The sequence below is a fragment of the Pempheris klunzingeri genome, chromosome 21, assembly GCF_042242105.1.
Source record: "Pempheris klunzingeri isolate RE-2024b chromosome 21, fPemKlu1.hap1, whole genome shotgun sequence".
NCBI classification, from domain to species: Eukaryota; Metazoa; Chordata; class Actinopteri; order Acropomatiformes; family Pempheridae; genus Pempheris; species Pempheris klunzingeri.
This window is the reverse complement of record NC_092032.1, coordinates 17,243,943-17,265,395: the sequence shown is the minus strand read 5'-3', so window position 1 is coordinate 17,265,395 and position 21,453 is coordinate 17,243,943. Positions and strand designations below refer to the sequence as shown.

The 21,453-nt window shown below is 43.2% G+C and overlaps 1 protein-coding gene across 1 annotated transcript; it reads right to left on the bottom strand.

Annotated features, from left to right (window-relative positions):
* Positions 1–514: 514 nt before the first annotated feature.
* map3k15 (mitogen-activated protein kinase kinase kinase 15) lies at positions 515–19,676 on the bottom strand. Its single transcript, XM_070852702.1, has 29 exons — positions 19,358–19,676; positions 17,245–17,384; positions 16,910–16,933; positions 15,332–15,525; positions 15,008–15,176; positions 14,819–14,925; positions 14,377–14,547; positions 14,116–14,228; positions 13,877–14,036; positions 13,133–13,283; positions 12,930–13,037; positions 12,356–12,405; positions 12,107–12,202; positions 11,843–11,930; positions 11,607–11,740; positions 11,196–11,323; positions 10,737–10,867; positions 10,038–10,143; positions 8,716–8,873; positions 8,436–8,619; positions 7,569–7,746; positions 6,645–6,819; positions 5,723–5,908; positions 4,923–5,028; positions 4,471–4,708; positions 2,457–2,569; positions 2,271–2,377; positions 2,077–2,153; positions 515–1,370 (listed from the first exon to the last, which is right to left on the bottom strand). Exons 1-29 carry the CDS (start codon positions 19,674–19,676, stop codon positions 1,277–1,279), a joined length of 4,005 nt encoding a protein of 1,334 aa, XP_070708803.1. The 3' UTR covers positions 515–1,276.
* Between the last annotated feature and the right edge of the window lie 1,777 nt (positions 19,677–21,453).

Sequence of the window (21,453 nt, the reverse complement as noted above, 5' to 3'; positions counted from 1 at the left end):
AAAAAGCAGGATTAACTTGAGGTTTGTGTAAACTACCAGCAAGATGGGCCACTGTCTGTAATATCTCTGGAAAACTATTTGAAAGCCTCTGCGTTGGTGTTTGAAAAGGATAAAAAATGAAAATGACAAAAGGGTTAGGGTTAGCCCCTTTTCCACCAACATTTCCAGGAACTTTTATTACCATGAATTTATTTGGGTAAAAAAATACCGACTGAGCTGGTCATACCACTTGTTAGTACGGCGGTACTGCGACTGTTGTGGTCACTTTTCACAAATGTGTTTCGGCGTGTGCGCTACATTTAGCTCAGCTAGTTTGTCGGAACTAGGTACTTTTTTCAGGGAAAGTTTGGGGTTGAGGGGAAGTTTTTTCCCCGGATAATTTTGGTGGTTTTTCAAAATCCCATGTAAACGAGAAAAGTTCCTGCGGTGGAAAAGGGCCTATTTAAAGCAAAACAGGCAAATATTTCATTATTTCCAGGTTTATTGCAGTTGTAAAGCAATCATTAAACAGACAAGCACATACAGATACGAGTTGGAATAAAAAACATTTAAATACAGGTACACACAGAGGAGAAAAGAAAAGTTACTTCATTAAGAATATAAAGGAAATCTTACACAACTAACTACCATGTGTACAAATGGAAAGGCAGGGATGTGGAAGTCATGATGTGTTGATGCATTTTTTACGTTACAAAATTTAAGGCATTAGGCTTTTAGCTGAAGTTTGCTGTCAATAAGGATCAAAACAGAGATCTCCATTCTTATGTGGAGGATCGGCAGGACAGTAGAGAGCAGGTGCATTAGCTTGTGTATCCACCTCTGCACAGTTTTGGAATAACTCTCCAGTAAATGATGCAAGTATTGAACCTGAAACAAGGCGACGGTTTTATACTTGTTCATACTTTCATACATATTGTCATAGATGAGGATTTTGGGCGGAGTATCACTTTAAACTCCATCCACATTTGCTAGGATGCATTTTGCACGAGCACAGTGTGGAGCACATACACATTAAATGCACATACAGATACAGAGAATAGCGCCTGCACTAAAGCACTTTGGTTTGGTCGAGGGTGACGCTGTGTGGAGACGTAGAGTCAAACAAAGATTCAGTCAGTCCTGTGGAGACAACGCAGAGACTACAACATGAAAAGGTACTTCAGAGAGACAGAGAGAGAGAGAGAGAGAGGAGACACGGCCATGCAGGGCTGGTGTGCAGACGTGTGCGTGTTTCTGCAAAACAAGAGTCCTCCAGAGTTGTAGTCCATGCGTCCCATCATGCATCATCCTCCAAGCGTTCATCTCTCTTCAGCCTCTCTCGCTCTCTGTGCCGCTGGATTGCCCGCCAGACGCGGCAGAGAACTCCCCCCCTGAGGGAAAGAAGGGGCAGATTGATGTTTGATGGCAAGTGAAAGACAAAACAAACCTTTGAAAAGCTTCTTCGGCTTCTCTTGGGGGCTGATTTCAGTTCATACTATCCGTCGTATCTTATTTTAGGCTGCGTTCACACTGTAAGCCTTAGTGATGAATTCAGATTTATTGCTCAGATCCCATTTTTTTGTGTAACTGTTCATATTATTTTTTCTAAATGTGGCCAATGTCAGATTTCAGTGTGAACTGGTCACCATCCTGAACTGACCCGCATGCACACAAGAGCAATAGCAAAGATGTAACACGCATGCACGTAAACATGGAGGCCACTCAAGTTTATGCAAGCCAGCGAATTAATGAGCAGATTATAATGAGGATCATGTGAATTCTGCTCGGTTTCATTTCGTAGGTCTGTAGCTCTGTTGAAAATCTGCTAAAATAAAATCATAACAGACCACTGAAGCTCCTGCAGATTTTGCAGTGAGATAGCCTGAAGTCTTGAGACTTGAGACTACAAGATTTAACCTCTAAAACAGCTACTTATCAGGGAGGACACAGTAAATGTCATGGAGACAACAATGCAACAATTCAAGTGTGCAAAAAAACCTTGAACCTTGATGAAGACTTGCTATTTTCGCTAACTTTTTAGTTGCCAAGATTCGCTGTTTCTTGTGACAGGATTCACAGATAAGAGAGAGTAGATACCGTAGACGTAGCCAGCGGAGGTCATCTTTGCCAACGTCATTCAGAACGTCGGTCAGTGTGTATTCCTCCAGCACAAACTAGAATAAAACACACCCCAAAAAACATCAGGTTAAAGCTGCACTTCACATAATGTGCTCTGGTGGTGCTTACAGAAGACAAAGCTACAGACGTTTAGAAGCCAACAGATACTCAACCTTATCTATGGTGTCAGCGTCTGCCCCCTGCTCTTTCAGCCAGTCAGTGAGCTGCTTGTCTGGCTCGTGGTCCGCTGGTATGTGGAAGATGGAGGGAGGTGAAATATCTGTAAAAAAACAGACTTAGAAAGGAGGAAAAGCACAAAGAGATGAATAATCCATCAATCAGCCAGTCGGTGTGTTTACCCAGCGGTCTGTGCCTGACTCTGACCAGCTCCAGGTCGTGTGTTCTCTGCTGCAGCGTGGCCTTCAGGACCTGCTGGTACTCCTTCTCCTTTTGAAGCAGCTCCTCCAGCAGCCTGCAGCAGCAGTAACATCTGTTATGATCGCTAGTAAATGTCACAGGTACACGGTATGGAGGGCTGGGAGAGATGGCAGGTGTGCACAGGCAAATAAAAAGTTATCAAACAGACAGAAACTTTTCTGCTCATCAGACTTGTGAAGGAACACTAATGAAAAACCTAAAATCCTTCCAAGTATTAAAAAAGCCGCACAGATACACACAGCTATCTCCAAACGACAGATGGAGAATAATCCTTCAGCTTTTTAAGGCTGTTGTGTTGAAGATGATAGTTCAAAGTAGTAATCACTGTAAGCATAAGTTCCTCTTACTGCTAGGAAATGCAGAGCTTCATGCAGCACTGTCTCAGATTAAAATTAATGTATACAAATACCCACTTTGCCAAAAAAAATCTTCATACAGGTGCATAACTGAAACCTAAAGCCAGACTAAAGCATCTACAAGTCTCAGCATCAGTGGCGAAGAGTTAGAAACGCCTACTTCAATGTCCTTGTCAAGAGGAAGTATTATTTCTTAACCTCCATACCTTTTTCTTTTCATTTTGCTTTTATTCTCTGTTATAGTTTATTTTCTATGTCTGAGGACCTTCTAGAAAAAACAACATGGTTCATCTGAAGGGGTTAAACTTAAGTATATTAGAGTAACTCTCCAGTATGTCCAATTCAGTTATTCGCTCCACATCCTTGACCGTCTTTTCTTTATCACTCTTTGCCATATGAGGACAAAAAGAGCCAATTTAAATGCAACAGTTTACGCTGTTAATCTTCCAGTCAACAAAACTGTAATCTGAAAACTGCCACATGTTCAAACAGAAGCAGAGATAACAAAAGCATCGGCTGTCTTTTTCCTTTTTTACCTTATAATTGTTGCTTTTTACTGAAAATGGAATAAACTAAATAAATTAAATATTCACTGCAGCGTTGGACAGAGCTGCCTCTGACAGGTGTGGCCTGTGTGACTGTTGCTCAACAGCAAAGCATGTGGCCCATCCCCAACTGTTCATATGGCTTCAGCACAGTCCTCTATAGAAAAACCATGACTTTTTGACCATGAATAAATATTGAACTTAAAAAATGTCTATACTTAGTAGTATTGATATGCTGTGAAGTGTACCAACTATTACAGATCGTCTTAATTTCGTAAAACAGAGGATTTTTAAAAAAGTTTTTTCCTGACAAAACAGATCTGTCAACTCATTTCAAATCAAATCCTCAAATGTAGTTGGAAATGAATTTTTCTTTTTCACCTTTGAGTAAAGTGTTGCAGTCGTTATTGCTGAGTCATTTGTCCAAGACATTAGGGATCACTTCTTCTAAGTGCTGAATAATCTCTATGGGCTTTTGTGTTGTTTATCATTATCATTATTATCATTGTCTTACTGCCATAAAGCTGTTTTTATGTCAATGTCTTTGCCAGAGATCTTCAGTGAGACATTTATCTGGTTAAAAAAGGTCTAATAATACAAAATACACCCATTTTTTCAGTTTTTAATAATCAGTAGTAGTAATGTTTAGATGTTATATTAGTGGTTAAAAATGGCAAAGGTCAAGAGGGCCTCGCTGTGTTGTCACTCACAAACATACGTCACATGCAGCCTGATGGTATTAACAATCCTGACATGAGTGAGTGTGTGTTTGCACATTCTGGGTGTGTGTGTGTGCTTGCACATGCTCCTTCTTTCCATTACTTCCACTTCCTAAAAAATGTGGAATTTCATCATCATGACTTCGCTTCCCTCCCACACCATGTGAGAGCGCCTGTAGCAATTTTCCATGTGTGTGAAGACATCCGTATGCCACTCCTTCACTGCACGTTAACCACATCAGCGGATGGAAACTTAATTATTCGCTTTGATTTTGTGTTGACGAATAAACTTGTTGTGTGTGTGTTTGCTTGTACCTGTTGGTCTCCTGTTTGAGACGCCCCAGCTGGGCGCTCAGTTGATGATGCGGGCGATGATGCTCCTGGGAGTGGCTGGAGTTTAGTGTGCAGGCCAAGGAGTGGGCAGGGTCTGCTGTTGTGCCGGAGTCGTCGGTGTGGGAAGCTAAAACAGGACCGAACTCCTCTTCATCCACTTCCACGTCTTCCTTCTCTGCTCCCTCACACTCTGACGCCGGGCCGAAGTGGGTCTGCAGCTCTGTGGTGGGGAGGTGGGTGGTTTGAAGGTGCAAGTACAACATTCACAGCTGTAGGACTGCGGGTACATGTGTGACATGGACACCAACATGTATGACAAACATCTAATCTTGAGTTTTATGTATAAACATGCAGATGGACGACAGAAAGTTGTGAGATACAAAATGCCGTGTTTTTGCACATGTCCACAGGATGGCAGTAAACGCTCAGGCCACCTGGTATGAGGATGGTGATGGCAGCCTGCACAGCTCTGCGGATGATGTTGTCCATTGCAAACATCCAGTGGGGTTTAATGTGATGGTTCCTCAGGACTTTGTTTACCTGAGAACATCACACACAAAGAAACAAGGACAGATATTCAGACCCACCATGAAACTACTGACCTGAATGAATCATTACTCGACTCACTGGAGTTAATTTGACAACTCTGGATTAGTTGAATTAGCTCTTCTGTATGTAACAATATGAAACGTATAATTTAGACAAACTGGGGAAAAAATATTTATTATTTTTGCCATTTTTGTTCAGAATTCATTGTCAGTCTTAAATCACAAACATCTGCAATTAAGTTTGTAGTTTTCATACAATTTAAAATGTTTGAATATTTTCAAATTGAAGAAAAGAAAAAAGTCTGATAAAGTGTAAGAATTCTGGATTGGATAATCAAATCAGTAAATCTATATTTATATTTAACTATTTAATTAAATCACTAACCACTAACACTTTAGTTGTTTTAAAACTGCAGCTTCATGTCTGCCATAAAATCAGACCAAGACTGAATATTAATTTCACAAGTTTTACTGAAATATTGCCTTGCTAAAGTAAAAAACTTAAGTGGATGTTTAAGAGAGCAGTTTTCAATTACATATGCTCATATCTGCTATTTGTATCAGCCTACTGTAGTTTGCAAATGTATGTTGCACTGTGCAGCTGTTTTCTAGCACCACTTAATCAGGCCGCATCCCTCAAACACACTGGTGTAAACATCCAGCTTGTACTCTGTGTGTGAGCTGACCGAGTCCTGGAAGCCAAAGAGCACCAGCTGTATCTGGTTGATGGAGGTGGAGTCGAAGTCCAGGTCCAGCTTGAGCTTGGAGATGGTGGCCGCCATGACGCGCCTCTCTGGGGAATGGATGAAGTCTCGAAGGATGCAGATGATCTGCTTAATGTGCTCGACGGACAGCTGGAGCTCCTCGCTACCCTGTGCACACACAAACGTATATTTCTATATTCATTTTACGCACAAACATACACACATTTACATACAGAAGCTTACGGAGCCCAAGTCTATTAGAGATGGAGATTTATGTCAGATTTATTTAACTTAATGTGCACTAAAGAATCTCCTGCTATATGAATATAAGATATCAGAAAAACACTGCACATCAAGCACAAAGATAAACTCTCAGGTACAACAACAGCAAACTGATACAACAAATTTAAACCCTTCTGAATGAAAACTTGTCGTCGCCTCGTTTGTAGGATTTTAAAACATGAGACTTGTGCGCCCCCTAGTGGTACCATCAGAAAAAAGCACTGGCAGGCAGCAATTCAGGCTTCCTTACATGCTTCTGAAGTTTTACATGAAAAGACTTGGATTTAAACACTCAGTAGTGTAAGTGGGATGTACTGACAGGTTATTTAACCCAACTGAACTGATTGCTGCAGGAAACTCAGACATGTAAAGCCATTTAGACAGTAATTCCATTTGTATACATTACTATTGGTTGAGAAAAGACACAGTTGTGATGAAAGCTGGTGATGCTTTCATTCCTCAATTGCTCATCAAGAGATCAGGTCTCAGGGAAAATTTCTAGACTATTAACACGTCTATTTACATCCGTGATATTTATTCTATGAGGCTGGTTCCTGGTGTTTTAAAGGAGTAGTCACATCAACACTGTGAATGGCACGAACACACACTCACACACACACACCTGGATGTGGTTCTCTTTGAGGTTGGAGATGACCTTTGCCTGGTCTTCGTTGAGGACCTTGAACAGAATGGCCCGTCTCTCGCTGTCCTTCTTCAGCAGGAACAGACCGCTGTCCCTGTCCTCAGGGGAGGGGGGGGCACTGCGGTCCTCCGACACCGAACCCTCATCTGGAACACTGCGACACACACACACACACACACACACACACAGAGTGATCTCACTGCAATATAAAATAGCACTGATTTACAACTGTGTGACACACGGCTCAGTTTATTTACAGATACAAGCCTCTCCTGGCTACTTTGTGTGAACAGGAAAGTGCAGAGACAGCATGAGTCAGCGCAGCAGGTCGTGCACGCATGTATGCACACAAGTGTGTCTGTGCACGTGCAGTCGAGAGTGTGTTGGTGTGTGTGTGTTCAGCCGCCGGCTGAAGCTCGTAAACTTATCAGAGCTCATTATATCAGTGTTGTAAAAGGCAGCGGAGCACACTGTGAGCACAATAAGGCCACCTGCCACCCAAATACACACACTCATTTATATACACACATGCACATTTACATGTTTTTGCATGATCTATACTGTCCCAGCAGGATTCTGCCTGCAGTAACACATAGTTTTGATATTGTAAAAGTATGTTATACATAATATTTGCATTCAGAATAACAGAGACTGTTACAATAAGGCTATTCTGATGCCATCCAAGCAGAATTTTTCTGGTTAACATCTGTTGTGGAGTCAATAAAGATCCTTTTTCATGCAAATTCATCAAAGAAGTAAACACTAAGACAACACAAATCCAAGATATTTCAGACATCTGAGCCCCACCGCTGAGGGTCAGCTCTGAAAGTCCTGTGACGACGATAAACTCACGTGACTGAACTCTCAACTGAACCATCTGCTCTCAAGCCCACGCATACACACCTCAGGTAGTTGGAGTTGGGGGGTTTGAGCAGGTTCTCGGAGCCAGAGCTTTTCTTCTTCTGAAAGAATACGTCATGTTTGGAGTCACAGTCGGGGCTCACAGAGCCGTGTTCGCTGCTGCTGCTCCCGGTGGCCTCGCACTGCAGCTGCACTGGCAGGGAAACGTTGTGGATGTAATCTGCAAAAACATCAGTTCAGAAAAGGAAGGGATGGACGGCAGGCACCCTCACTGAAGCTCAGCAAAAGTTTAATCAGGAAGACATTCTTTCACATTTACTCCAGATATGTAGGTTTTCAAGTTTCACCCTGTTTACTTGAACCAATCAGACTCTGCACATCATCTTGTTGCTGTCATACTTTACAATCTGTTGCATTGTAAGGCAACGTCAGATGTAATTTCAGTGTCTTACAGGTGCAAATCAAACCCCATTCACCTCCAGCTTTCACCAGAGCTAGTTGTCTAATTGGTCCATCACATTAGCTCATAGTTCGAACCCAGCTGATATCGTTTGTTCTTCCACCACCAGTAACCTGACACATGATGTTTTTGCTTTTCAACTTTCTTGTGTAAATAAATTAATTTTCTATGAACACTCTAAGTGGCTTTGATTGTTACTATTGTTGTATGTCAGCATGGTCTCCTGTCTGCTGTGCTCCGTCTAACTTGTGCACCTGTTGTTATGTATCACAGCACCAAATTAGTTTCTCGTCTGGGGATTAATAAAGTTGTCTGTCACAGATCATCAGAAATGCACTGAGGAGCTTCACTGTGTTCAGCCTGATAGATAATACCTGAATGGGAATCAGCACTGGAATAACGTGCTCTCTGTGCTTTATTTGTGTGAGTGTGTGTGTGTGTGTGTTAACCTGGCGGTTTGAAGGCTATCTTGCTCTTCTTGCCCTTGGTGTTGTGTCTGACAAAAGTGTCTCTGAGGAGGTCTGAGGCGATGGCTCTCTTGTGAGGGTCCGGCTCAAAGCAGCGCAAGATGAACGACTTGGCCTCCAGTGACAAAGACTCTGGGATCTCTGGGTGGATCTTAAACATGCCCACCTGTGACATAAAACCACGGAGACGCACCACAGTTCAAGACAGTTCCACAGCAAAGTCATGTTTTTAAGCATTTGCTGGGAGGACGTTAATACCTACCTTAAACATGGCTGCCTGAGGTTCTCCAAGCTCGTGAAAGGGGGGTTTCCCGGTGGCCATTTCTATAATGGTGCATCCCAGGGACCAGATGTCAGCTGGGGCTCCATACCCTCGAGGGCCCTTGTCAATGATTTCTGGAGCCATGTACTGTAGAGTACCTGCAGACAGAGAGGCAGATCAGGAGAAGCTATCAAGTCATTTAGCCTCAGACTCAAATGTTTAAATTAATAAAATATGTAGAAATGACCATTTCTGGACGGGTGGCAAAATAGGATTATCTAAATAATTATTACAAACCACTGGAGGTCTAATTCCAAAAAGAGCAAATCTGTAATTAGTGTACAAATGGTTCACTTTTGATCACAGATCTTGAAGCAGACATTTAGTCAAAGTGGGTTTGTTCACAAATTGCACAAAAAAATGCTGACAAAATTAAACATTTTAGCTGAAATCACAGAAAAAGGCAGGAGATGTGAGATTAAGTGTTATTTTAGTTAGTAAGTTTTATCTCAAAGTATTTTGTCTGCAGTCTAATTCTGAGCAGATTTGGCATTTGCAGCCTGCTCTAAATGCTGATGTAAACAGTAAGCGACAGAGAGAGAGAGAGCTATAAAAAGATGGAGAGAGAGAGAGAGAGGGAAGAACCAGAGGAGAAACAGATAACGACACTCACACACACACACCTGCTAATGAAAGGTAAACACCCGTCTGCCTCTGCTTGATTAGCTAATATAATTACACACCTCGCTGGCTGCTGGAGGAGGCCAGATGGCCGATGAACGTGCTTGTTCGTATTGTGTGCACACGCACGTTCGTACGCGCTCGTGTGACTGAGTGTTTCCATAGAGGCTGATAGTGGCTCTTGACATTTTGAGGGTCATTTGATATTTACAATCATAGTCTGCAGCATTTCTATGACTCCATTTAAGCAGTCCCCACTGACTGACTGCTTCTTTTTCCCTTAAGTGTTACTGGAGCAGTTTATCCATTTTGTTTAAGACAAGTTGTTAAGTAGAGCTTCATCTTGTGGTATTCAGTGTTATTGATGTTCTCTTATGTTAAAAAGAAGAGCAAATTCATAATTTTAATGTAAATAATTTGATTTAAAACCAGATTTATTTGATGTTCACACCTAAAATGTTCCCATTGTTTCATTTCCCATATGTTGGAGCTCCGTGTACATACCATCATTCATAAAATCCTTACAAGAGATTCAAGGAACCCTTTTACTGAGGTCCATTTCCATTTAGAAATGTAATCAGGGGATATTAGCAGGGCAACAACCTGATTTATTGTAGGAAGACGGAGCATAAACAAGTTACCGGTGAATGTCTCTGTGCAGGGGTTGACCCCTGCCAGCCGCTTAGAGGTACCAAAGTCTGAGATCTTCAGGACACCACTGTAGGTATTCACCAACACATTATCACCCTAATGGAGCAACAGACAGAAGAAAAACAGCAGGTTTAGATACAGAAAGGTGGCCAAAAGAGACCACAAGGCCTCTGGACACAGCTGGATAGACCTGCAAACGATCAGAGCAACGAAACATGACGTGACGCTGACAGTAAATGAAACTTTTACCGAATCCTGTCTGACGTATGACAAACACATCGGTCTTATCTACAAAAGCTTTGAGCATTGTTGTTTTGTGCCGTTCAGTTCATTTAATACTGATGCGATAGTGGATTTGACGGCTCGTCATCGTATCCAACCAGCCCCGTTATTAGAAAACCGGCTGTGATCAGTTGAAAAGGGGGCCAGACACATCTGCCAGTACAAATAAAACCAGAGCTCACAGATTTGTCAGTCACAATAGACTTTTGTTTTTCAAATGTACATATTTTATTAAAAGGGAAAAGAAAGCCACAAAACACTTTATGAAGGTCCCAAACTTCAAAGATTCATAGTTCAACCAGCTGTTTACCAGCGAATCCTCACCACACCACAGTCATGTTACACTTGGCCTGACTGAGCCACAGTCCGTGCTGTGAGGACGTCTCCTCTGACATGCCTCCTTGTACCTTGATGTCTCGGTGGACGATCTGATTCTCGTGCAGGTACCGGAGCCCCTCCAGGATCTGTCTGGTGTAGAAGATTATAGTCGCCTCCTTCAGCGGGCCCCATTTAGACCGCAGCAACGCAGACAGGCTTCCTGGAGAAAGGAGAGAAGGAGTGTCCAAAACCTATCATGAAACGGGAAGACGACCAAGCGGTTAGAGAGACCGCCCAGTAACCGAGAGGTCACAAGCATCGATCTCTGAAGGAGGCAGTTCGTCCATCATCAGTTCTGAGGTTTGTTTTCTATCTGCCTGCTGCCTGCACGGGGTGAAATTATCACTAAAGCACAAAGTAAAGACACAGTATTTTTGATCTTGTTCTGGTGTTTTTTAAGAAACGTTTGTCTCTCTGTTTGGGATCACCTACATCAGAACTAGCCCTAGTTACCATCTCTCTCTCTCTTCTCTCTTGTACAAACACACCTCCAGGCACTTGTTCCATGAAGATCTTGATGTATCCGTTCTCAGAAACGGAGCCCAAATACTGAACAATGTTCCTGTGCTTCAGGTACTTGTGGAGGGCGATCTCTTCATGAAGGGGTTGGGAGTACCTAATTCACAGACAGAGAAAAAACCCTTTTATTCATCAAGATAAACTTCGCTTACAATGCAAATCCTTCACAGCTGCCAATTAAAACCAACCTGGTGTTGTAAGAATGCTGTGAAACAGGACATCCATTAACACACAGGATAGAGCATTTACTATTACATAATAAACTGTCCCGTAATCCAGGTATCTGGGAAAAAAAATGGCCGCCTTGGTGTTTGTTTTCTCTTGACAGGAGAAATGTAGTTGATGTGCTAAGGAAAAAGGTGAATGTAACAGTATTTCACCTGCTGTCTCTCTCTGGGATCTCTTTGATGGCGATTCGGACCTGGTTGCTGAGGTCTCTCCCAGCATACACCACTCCATAGGTGCCCCGCCCCAACACCACCCTGTCCCCCGTCTCATTGGTGTCATATTCATACTGTAACCCACACAAAGAAATCATCAACTGGAGCCATAAAGATAGATATTTACTGTAAAATAACGTTTATGCTGCAGTATATCTGCGCCACCGCCCCCTGACCTCCAGTGTATCTCCGTCTCCTTCCCCCTCCAGCTCCACAGCGTTCCCCGTACCATCAGATATCATCTCTTTCACCATGGAGCAGAACCTGAAACGCACATATACACACCACCACACACAAACATTAGCACGTTATTATCATTATTTGGCCATCAGGTCATGCTGCAATACGATCGGACATACATCCAGTACTGTACTGTACGAACACAAACGCAGACAAACACACACACCTACACAGACACATCTAGAGGCGTGTGTCCTCACCGACCGCACTGCTCCTCCGTGGAGAAGTAGATCTGGAAGTCGTCTGAGTTATCGTGGACGTAGAGGAAGCAGCAGCGCTCGTCAAACTTACTGATACTGCAGACAGGAGAGTTAGAGAAGGTGAGAGCTTACATTCATTGTTTTTCTCTTCTTTCTCTGTTTTAAAACAACATAACTATCAAACGAACTCAAAATCTATTCAAAGTTTTAATGTTGAATGTTTATTCACCTCCGACGTTTCATTCATACCTAATGCCTTTGATGGACATCGCAGTGAAGTTCCACTCATGGATCCCTTTCTGTAATGAAAGTCAGTGAAGTTTTAGCATCGTTCACATTTGTGCAGACCAGGATCAAAACATTAGGACTCACTCAAAGGAGGATGTGGAGAAAGGTGCAGATTTCAGACAAATTTCCAGAAAATCTAAAAAACTAAATTTGAATTAATGCACATTTTCATCTACTACCTTTGTGCAAATGTTGATTTATTAATATAAACAGCTTGTGGCATTAACTCCCCAGCCATGTGGCATCAGACCACAACAAGAACACCTGTCAAACCTCACATGGAGAAGTGACACAGAAATATCGCACTTGTTCTGTAAGTGATGTGCTTCATGTACTTCATGATTCATTCTCTACGTCTATTTCCATTGCACTGATACACAAACATTTCTGCCTCATCCACTTCAAAAAACTCTTCTGTGGTGACTTAAGTTTTTTTTTTTTTTTCTGTGTTTCCAGTCAGATTTTTTAAACTAACTGTCAAATACTGTGGTAAAGGGGAACAGGGTTAAGTGGGCAGGAAGGTCGATGTTCTTACTGTTTCGGCAGGAGAAACATGCCAGATTGAGACGTTCTTCTCTTCAGCCTCATTGTTAATGGACACGTAGGACGGCTGGTAAATTTTAGTTGGCTCCAGAATCAACACCTTGAACACAAAGACAGATTGACAAACACGTTAGATTGTATCACCAAATACCTGATTGAGCATGTTTGAGTATCTGTGTGCATGTGAGTCTGTACTGGAAAGCGCAGTCGATTGGTGGTGCCCTGCGTGGCCTCTACGATGATGTCCATCCAGAAGTTGAGTCTCTCCCGTTGGGGGGAATGCTCCACCGTCTGCTTCTTAAACCTCTGGATCAGCTGCAAGTTCTGCACCACCGACCGCAAATACCTGGAAGAAGAAACACGTAAAACAAATTATACTCACTGCTTCCACAATACTGAATGCAGAAACAAAGGGAACTGGAAAATAATACAGGTGTTTTATGGAACTTAAACTTAAACGGATCAGCAATAAAGATTGAAAAGCATCACTAGTGCCACGTAAATACACTTTATTTCCTTTATTTCTGTCATGCTTTAGGTCACTAAATGGACACAGAAACAGGTAAATTATCACACAAACAGAGTTACATCAGTAATAAGTAATGAAAAGCATAATTCCATGAAGTTTTTTTCAAAACAAATGCAAATAATGTGTGCAAATAAATCACACGTCAATTTAAACATTCAAACCCATGTATCTCTATGAGCCTATTCACACAAAAAAGAGGATTGATGAGGACGTTTCGGCCTCCTGGAGTCATTTGGCTCCTGCATTAAGAAGACTGCCTCCACAGAAACAGGTCTAGATTCAATCAGGCTTTCTGGCACAGCACATCTAAATGCATACTTTTTCCAGACCACAGCTGTTCTTGGTTACTTTAAATGCACCGACAACAAAACAGAACTGAAAACACTTTTTTGTAGCATTAATGTCTTTACCAGAGAGGTGGCTTGAGTTTGAAGAGCTTCTCTGCAGCCTGAGTAGCTTTAGGGATGTCGTTAGCCAGCATGCTAACGGTGAAGAACTGGCCCACGTCCCAGTAGTTATTCATTTTCTCCAGGGAACCTTTGCGCCCCAGCAGACTGTTCAGCCGTACACCTAAAACATCAGAGTATAAGTGGGCAAAACACTGCAGAATAATCGATCGAAGGCGGTGTCAGGTTAAGGGTGCTCGTACCTATTTTCCTCAGTTCGATGGAGCTCTCAAACTGTTGGCCAGCAACTATGAGGAGGACGGCGAGGTTGATACCAGAGTAGAGAGTGGGCTGCAGCTCAAACCCCTTTCTGTACCTGCAGGTGGGGTGTGACACAAACATGCATGTAACTGATTAGATGATGAGTCTCAGCATTTATTTTAAGCTACACAGATGGTATATTCATGAAACAGCCATACAAAGTTGACTTGAGAGTGTGTGTGTGTGTGTGTGTGTATTCTTACCACTGTATAGCGTTGTCCCTGTTTTTGGTGTCTTTGCAGTCGGAGTCCAGGAAGATGTCCTTGTATATCCGTCCACAGAGGCAGAACATGTCTGGTGCTGGATGTTCACACGACTGCAGCACCTGCAGCATTACTCTGAGAGCCTGCTCCCTGTCCCCAGGACTGTTCCTCCTGCACACACACACATTTAGAAATGAATGTTAGGCTGATAGTTGAATCAGGCTGCTGTTCTTTCCTGGAATTAAGTCATTTAGCATTTAATCTGAGAAGAGTACTTTACAAAGGCAGTTAGATTTGTTTAGACTGATTAGGTTAAATGGAAATATTGCATTTTGAAACACTATGTTCTTATTATCAGAAAAATGAATCCCCTTTAATTAAGGGCTTAAATGTTTGGCAGTAAAACACCACAGGCCTCAGTCCGAATCCAGCGTCTGTGTACCTGTTGAGGGCGAAGGCGTAGTGGAACTGGATCATGGGCTGGGTGGCCAGATCACAAGTGGGCAGCATCTCTAGAGTCTGCACCAGCTTCACCATGGCGTCGTAGTCCTGGTGGTCAGATAAGGGGAAACTATTGCTATTGCTGTTGTTAACTGCTTCTCCAAATTAAGACCGGGCTGTGTGTTTGTACCTGTATGTCTCTGTAAGAAAACAGCAGGTTCATGACGATGTCCTGGGTGAGGACCTCTGTGTTGTCAATTCGGAGTTTGATGCGAGAGAGTTCCTTGGCCAGCTCCTCTCCCTGGTACTTCTCTCTGGCCTTCCTGATGTCATTTAGCAGGGTGTCCTTAAAGGAAGCACTGCAGAAGAGAGCCAATGCATTAGAATCATTACATGTCTTCGTATCTGAACAGCATGAAAAATCGCCAGTGGTGAACTGGCCATCAGGCCCACCAGGACAGATCCCAGGGGGGCCGCTGCATCGACAGGCTGGTGGACTGTAAATGTGTCTCACCAGGACGTGACGTGGATGTCCTTCAGCAGGCTGGTGAAGCGGTCCGTCAGGGGGACGCAGAGTGGCCCCAGCAGGTTGTCCCAGCTGGGCTGCATGTACTCACTGGCCCTGCGCTGGGCGTCACTCTCACAGCACATATACTCATGGTTAGGAGTCACTATGTAGGGGATGAAGTAGTAGTTACCACTGGATGCCTGGAAGGAGAAAGGGTGGTGGTGTTTAAAAAGGCAGACGGTGTTTTTCATTTAGATTTGAGTGTGAGTAGCTGAGGTGCTTTTAAAGCCCGGTGTAGATATGATACAGCTGTACATCAGATAAACACGCATGCCGGATGCTGCTGCTAGGTGCAAAAGGAGTCCAAGCAGGGAAAAACAGGGAGAGGAAGGGGGATGATGTGAAGAAAGGGGATTGCATGGATGTATTATCTAGTCTTACAATATGTCCACGGGGTATTGTAGAGTGATTAATGAGGAGGATCAGTACACCACTGGGATCGTTTGATAGCATCACGACCACATCAGTAAGGTTAGCACATGTAATGAGGCTCACATGGTTGTTAAATATCTAGAGCAGCATGAACTAATGCACACAAATACACACTCTAACGCTGCCCCTCTTTTTTGTCCTTTGTTTGTCATTTGCTACATGGTACTACATCACCTGCAGTAAAATGTGTCCCTCCTAGATTTACAATGCAAAGTGCACATTAATAACCAATAACTTTTTTTGAAGTCAGGTGCCTGCTGCCAAAAATAGAGAGAGTGAGAGCGGCAAGAGTGAAGCTACACAGTAAAGTTGGGAGCTGCACAACTAAACAAAGAGCTGAGAAACACTAAAAACTGTGAAGCCAAGGGGAGCAGCTTCTTTGGCTTCGTGAGGTACATGCTGTGAGGGCATTTAATATGTTATTCACACCACGTCCTGTGGGGAGGTCTGTGTTTTTTAGCCCCTCCGGCCTCCATGTTTGTTATTATTATTAGTCTGTGAGGAAATCTCCCAGCATGCCCTGATGCAGCATGGTACCTACTTTATTGCGCAATCCAGAGCCTCTGTACTCTGGAGGCAACTGAACCCACGGAAAACCTAACGCTGGAGGACGAGTGGCCTTCTCCACACGCACGCACGCACACACACACACACACACACACACACACACACACACACACACACACACACACACACACACACACACACACGCACACGCACACGCACACACGCACACACACACAATACATATATTAAAATCCATTTCTAAGATGAATAGCCACTGTGTTTCTGTTTCAGGAGCCTGCCATGCATTTTGTGTGTCCATGTATAATTGAGTGTGTGTGTGTGTGTGTTTAAGAAAGAGAGAGAGAGAGAGAGAGAGAGTGAAAGCAAAGCATGTAGATGTTCATTCCTGCATGCATGTGTGTGAGAGAAGACTAACGGCACAAATATTATTCCACAAATAGCACACGACAGTGTATGCACATAAATCACTCTGAAACACACGCACACATACACACACGCGCACACACACACGCGCACACACACACACACACACACACACACACACACAAACACACAGAAACTTACTGTGTTCTTCTGTGCCACCATGTCCTGTAAGGAGATCAAACAAAGAGCATGTCAGATTGGATTTCACAGATGGAAAGAACAGTTCCAGCACAGTGTGTATTCTCGCGTACTACTGAGTTGTAACGCCACATAGCTACTTAACAGCTGCAGCTCCCTGGCAGCACAGAGACCGACCAATATGCATTACACACACACACACACACACACGCACTAGTCTGTAAATAACTTGCTGGACCACTTTGTTTTAAGGAGGTGTGAAAGAACGGCATCCATGGACCCTAAATGCACTCGAGAGTCAAAGAGGTGTGTGCGTATGTACGTATGTGTGAGTGTACCTTCAGTGACTGGGCGGTGTCAGGGTCAGTGTCATGGTACAGGATGACGTTGTTGGCCATGTCGAAGCTCTCCCTCACACCCAGGTGGTAAAACAAGGATGGCTGCCGAAACACATCACTCATGTCCACAACCGCAATGTCTGGAAGGAGGGAGATGTTTCGATGACCACGACGATGCCCATAACGTGTCTCAAAGCTTCATGTAAATACAGTCAGTTTTTTTAATCTAAATATGCAGAAGCAACTCTTTTAGCCACATGAGCTGGAATTCAAGGGCATGTAAAAATACAGCAGCCCTTGAATAAGACACTCTGAAGCTCGAGGGGTGCACCTGAGAATGTGAAACCCTTTATAAAAGCTGTCTGATCCACATGAACAAAAACGCAGACAGGAAAAGTACAGCATATTAAGACATCAAGTACAGCAAGGAGCTTCCCATTGTCCCATTGTCTTCCCTTTGTTTCCCCCTGGAGTGTTTACATTATACTTGGATAAAAGAGAAGGGTGAATGTAATCCCTCCCTGGAGCTTTTGGTTTTCATGCTCTGCACACTCCAAAGGACACAAGCAACACTCAGCATAGATGCCTCGAGCATACCAAATGAGTCTCTATGAAAACAAGAATGAGACATAAAGAACCACGTCTTATTTCTGGGGCAACTTTCATCTAAGGGCGATAATCAAATACCATATACAAGTGGACGTAGCTACTGTGATGTCACCCTTTGGTTCAAGGACTGCTGTTTGCCTTTACGGGCATCGCCAGCTGGGTTTTTTGGAGTCAGAAGGTAGTCCTGCCCTAAAGCCTCCTCTGCTTTATCATCTACTTTGATCTAAATGAGACCATCATTTACTAAATGAACATCGTGTTAGTTTGAAGCAGGCTTGAAACTACCGACTGAGACCAAAAACTCATTAGGAACATGTTTACTGAGGTAATAAAGCAAATGACAAGTAGGGCCATTTTCTCATAGACTTCTGGATCTGGACTTCTTTTTGCAGCCAGCAGAGTCGCCCCCTGCTGGTCATTAGATTTGTTTGACAGTAAAATAAAGTTTGATTGATTGATGAACGGCAATCCATCAAAAAGCTGCTGAGATATTTCTCTCAAAGCCACAAACAAAATCACACAGAGAGGTGGTGCTAAAGGAAAAGTTGAGAGTATCACAAGGTCACATGAATGTCTGTAGAAAACATCATAGACAAGTTGTTGAGATGTTTCAGTCTTCAGTCTTCAGTCTTGTCATCTAAAATCACTTTGCTAATAAAATACATTTCACATTAACAGTCTAATTTTCAGATGTTTGAATAACATGCTGCACTGTAGGCGTCTTTCACAGCAGACTGTAAATCAACATCAGCTAAAAAACACATAAAAACCAAAGGAAAGAGATTTTGTGGCTCTGGCTTCATTGATCTAGATTTCAACTCACTAATCAATAAATATTAGTCTCTGTTGAAGTTTAAATTTACATAACGATAAACCACAGGAAGAGTCATAGATCACCAGTTAGACTTAATTTGAAAGAATTAACATTCAGCATCGAGCAGCTGTGGACACAGGGCATCATGACAGCGTTTCTTATATGGAGCTTCATTGTTGCTTCTCATATTTTCAATTTACACATTTGTTTTGGACGCTTACTTACACTTGTACCCTCCAACACACACTCAAGCACTCTCTAATGTGTAGTGTAACTATCATGACAATCTTGCCATGTAACATCTAACATCGTTAACAGAGGTGGGTTTATTTAAATAATGTTAATGTTAAACTATCTGAGTATAATTATTATTGATGCATTAATGCTGGGACTAATTACTATTAACTACTGGCTGCTGCCTTTAGTTTATTTTATGTTGTATTATTAATCTGAGTCTGCAAAGTAACTAAAGCTGTCAGAATACATGCAGTGGAGGGAAAAGCTCAATATTTAGTTGCAAGATGTGGTGGAGTAGTAAGTAAGTACAGTACTTCATTCATACCTACAGATTATCTGTTGTGTTAGGGTCTATTTCAGCATGCAGTCAGCACTTCTTAGTTTTTATCTAACTAAAGTTTAAGGCTTCATATCTTTGGTCCTGCTAACCCCTCTGTTTCCCCTGACACACACCTGCATCGTAGAAACTGTCCAGCACGGACGTCTCTCCAAAGTCCAGCCTCCCGAAGGTCACGGTGGTGAGCAGCGCGCTCTCAGAGTCGCAGGCTCTCTGCAGACACTGCAGAGCTCCGGACTCCGGGCTGCTGGCCATCACCGCCTTCAGCCCGTCGTTCAGGACGTACACCACCCGCAGGGAGCGCTGCTTGGCCGGCGGGCTGGGGCTGGACACCTCGCCCCTCTCCCGGTCCCTGTCCCGCTCCACCACGCACACTCCGGCGGAGTGCTCTCCTCCCATGCTGTCTGCGACCTGTGCGCTCTGCCCCGTGTCCATAGCGAGAACCAGGGGAGTGTTTCTGCCTTATCTCCGGTTAGTTTCCACCTCTCCTTCCCGTTACTTCCTCTACCTGCTCTTCTCCTCCGTCTCCCTCACTTGTTGCGCACCTGTAGTCGCTGCAGCGCAGCGCATCTGAGTTTGTCCCCCCGCATCTCCGCCTCATTAACTCCCATCATCTGCAGATTATCTCGCACCAAGAAGCCCGCTTCAGCCAGACTGGATCCGACTAGATAGAGAGAGAGAGGGGGGAGGACATGTGGATAGAGGGGGGAGAAACAAAAATGCATCCAGAGGTGAAATTATCCTCCTTTGGGCTCTCAGTCTGCTCTGGTGTCTACCATGAGGGAGACATGAGTCTATGGAGCAGGATACAATGAAGCCCAAGCTGTCCACAGCCTGAAATGTTATCGCCTTCACTCCGGTTGTCTAAATATAAATCTGTGTGCTCCTGTTCCCTCCTCTAACACACTGCAGACAAGTTATTCTCACTTAATTAATGTTCACACCTAACAGAATCGGCACAGAGCTGATCTGATTTCATCTTGTCCTCCTCAGTCGTTTTATTTTACACATGAAACTGGAAGGAAGAAAAATGGATCACGAGTTTCTCTGTAACCAATGTCAAGAATGTACTCATATTTCCACAATGTAGCCCACAAAACTCAGACAGCAGTCACATAAAATAAGATTACCTGGTATGTAAGTCACTCGATGCAGTTTTCGCAGTATTTCCCAGCAGAAAAAAAGGGGAAGCAACGGTTCATGCAGCCTGGATCCGGTGGTATCTTGTTAATGCTGGACTGTGGTGAATGCCAGAGGCCATGTATCACACTCTGACAGAGGACACATGCAGGCTGCAGGTCCAAGTCCTCCCAAAGTGTGTCTGTAGCACTGGTCTCTCTTGGAAACCTACTCAGAAGGATTTAATATGACCTAAAACAACCACATTATAGCTTTTTATATTAAGAGCAAGAGAAATAAGTTGAGTATCTACAGTAATTATCTGATTGTATTCAGCTACAACTACATGTGTACTTTTCCAGTTAAGATATCTGGGTATAAAATGCTCTTCCTGGTATTTTGCAAGTAGCAGGACTGGGTTGTGGACAACAGCAGCAGCTGCTACCTGAGGTAAAACTGCTCAGTGGAGTTTCATGTTCAAATGCAGCAAACTTATTAGTTGCAGTGGCCACTGGTGGCAGCAGAATAAAGTTGTGAGCATGATCCTGACACATCGTAACCTTCTATGTTGATGCATCAACATGTCAGCAAACATTTGCTTATTAAATAGAGAGAGTATGACAGGCAGGCATAAGGGGTGAAAATGAGGGCTGGAGCATCATTCATTTGGAGCACGTTTTTGTGTTTTAGACACATTTAAGTCAATAATTTCAGCTCTGTTTTTGGTCTCCATCAACTCCTGAAGAAAATATCTGGCTCTTAAGCTGCTAAATTCTCCTCTATGTCCACCTGGTAGCTGCTCACTGCGCCTGTCTGCTGTGTGCTGCTGACACGGCGGTGTGCAGTGGATTCTTAGAGCTTTTTCTAAGAAAACAGCTGCCTGCTGCAGTTATGAGAGCAGTGACAGCGAACCAAAACAGTAAAGCTGAGGCTAGACAGTTAAACAATGAGCTGAAATTTCCCAGACAAAAGACAGTCTAAAGAAAAATGCAGTCAATTTGCATGATGGGAAGTGTAGGATATAGCATTTTTAAGGTTTTACTCATACTGGAATCATCAGAATATCTCGTCTGCTGCTTCAATTTTCCCTTTA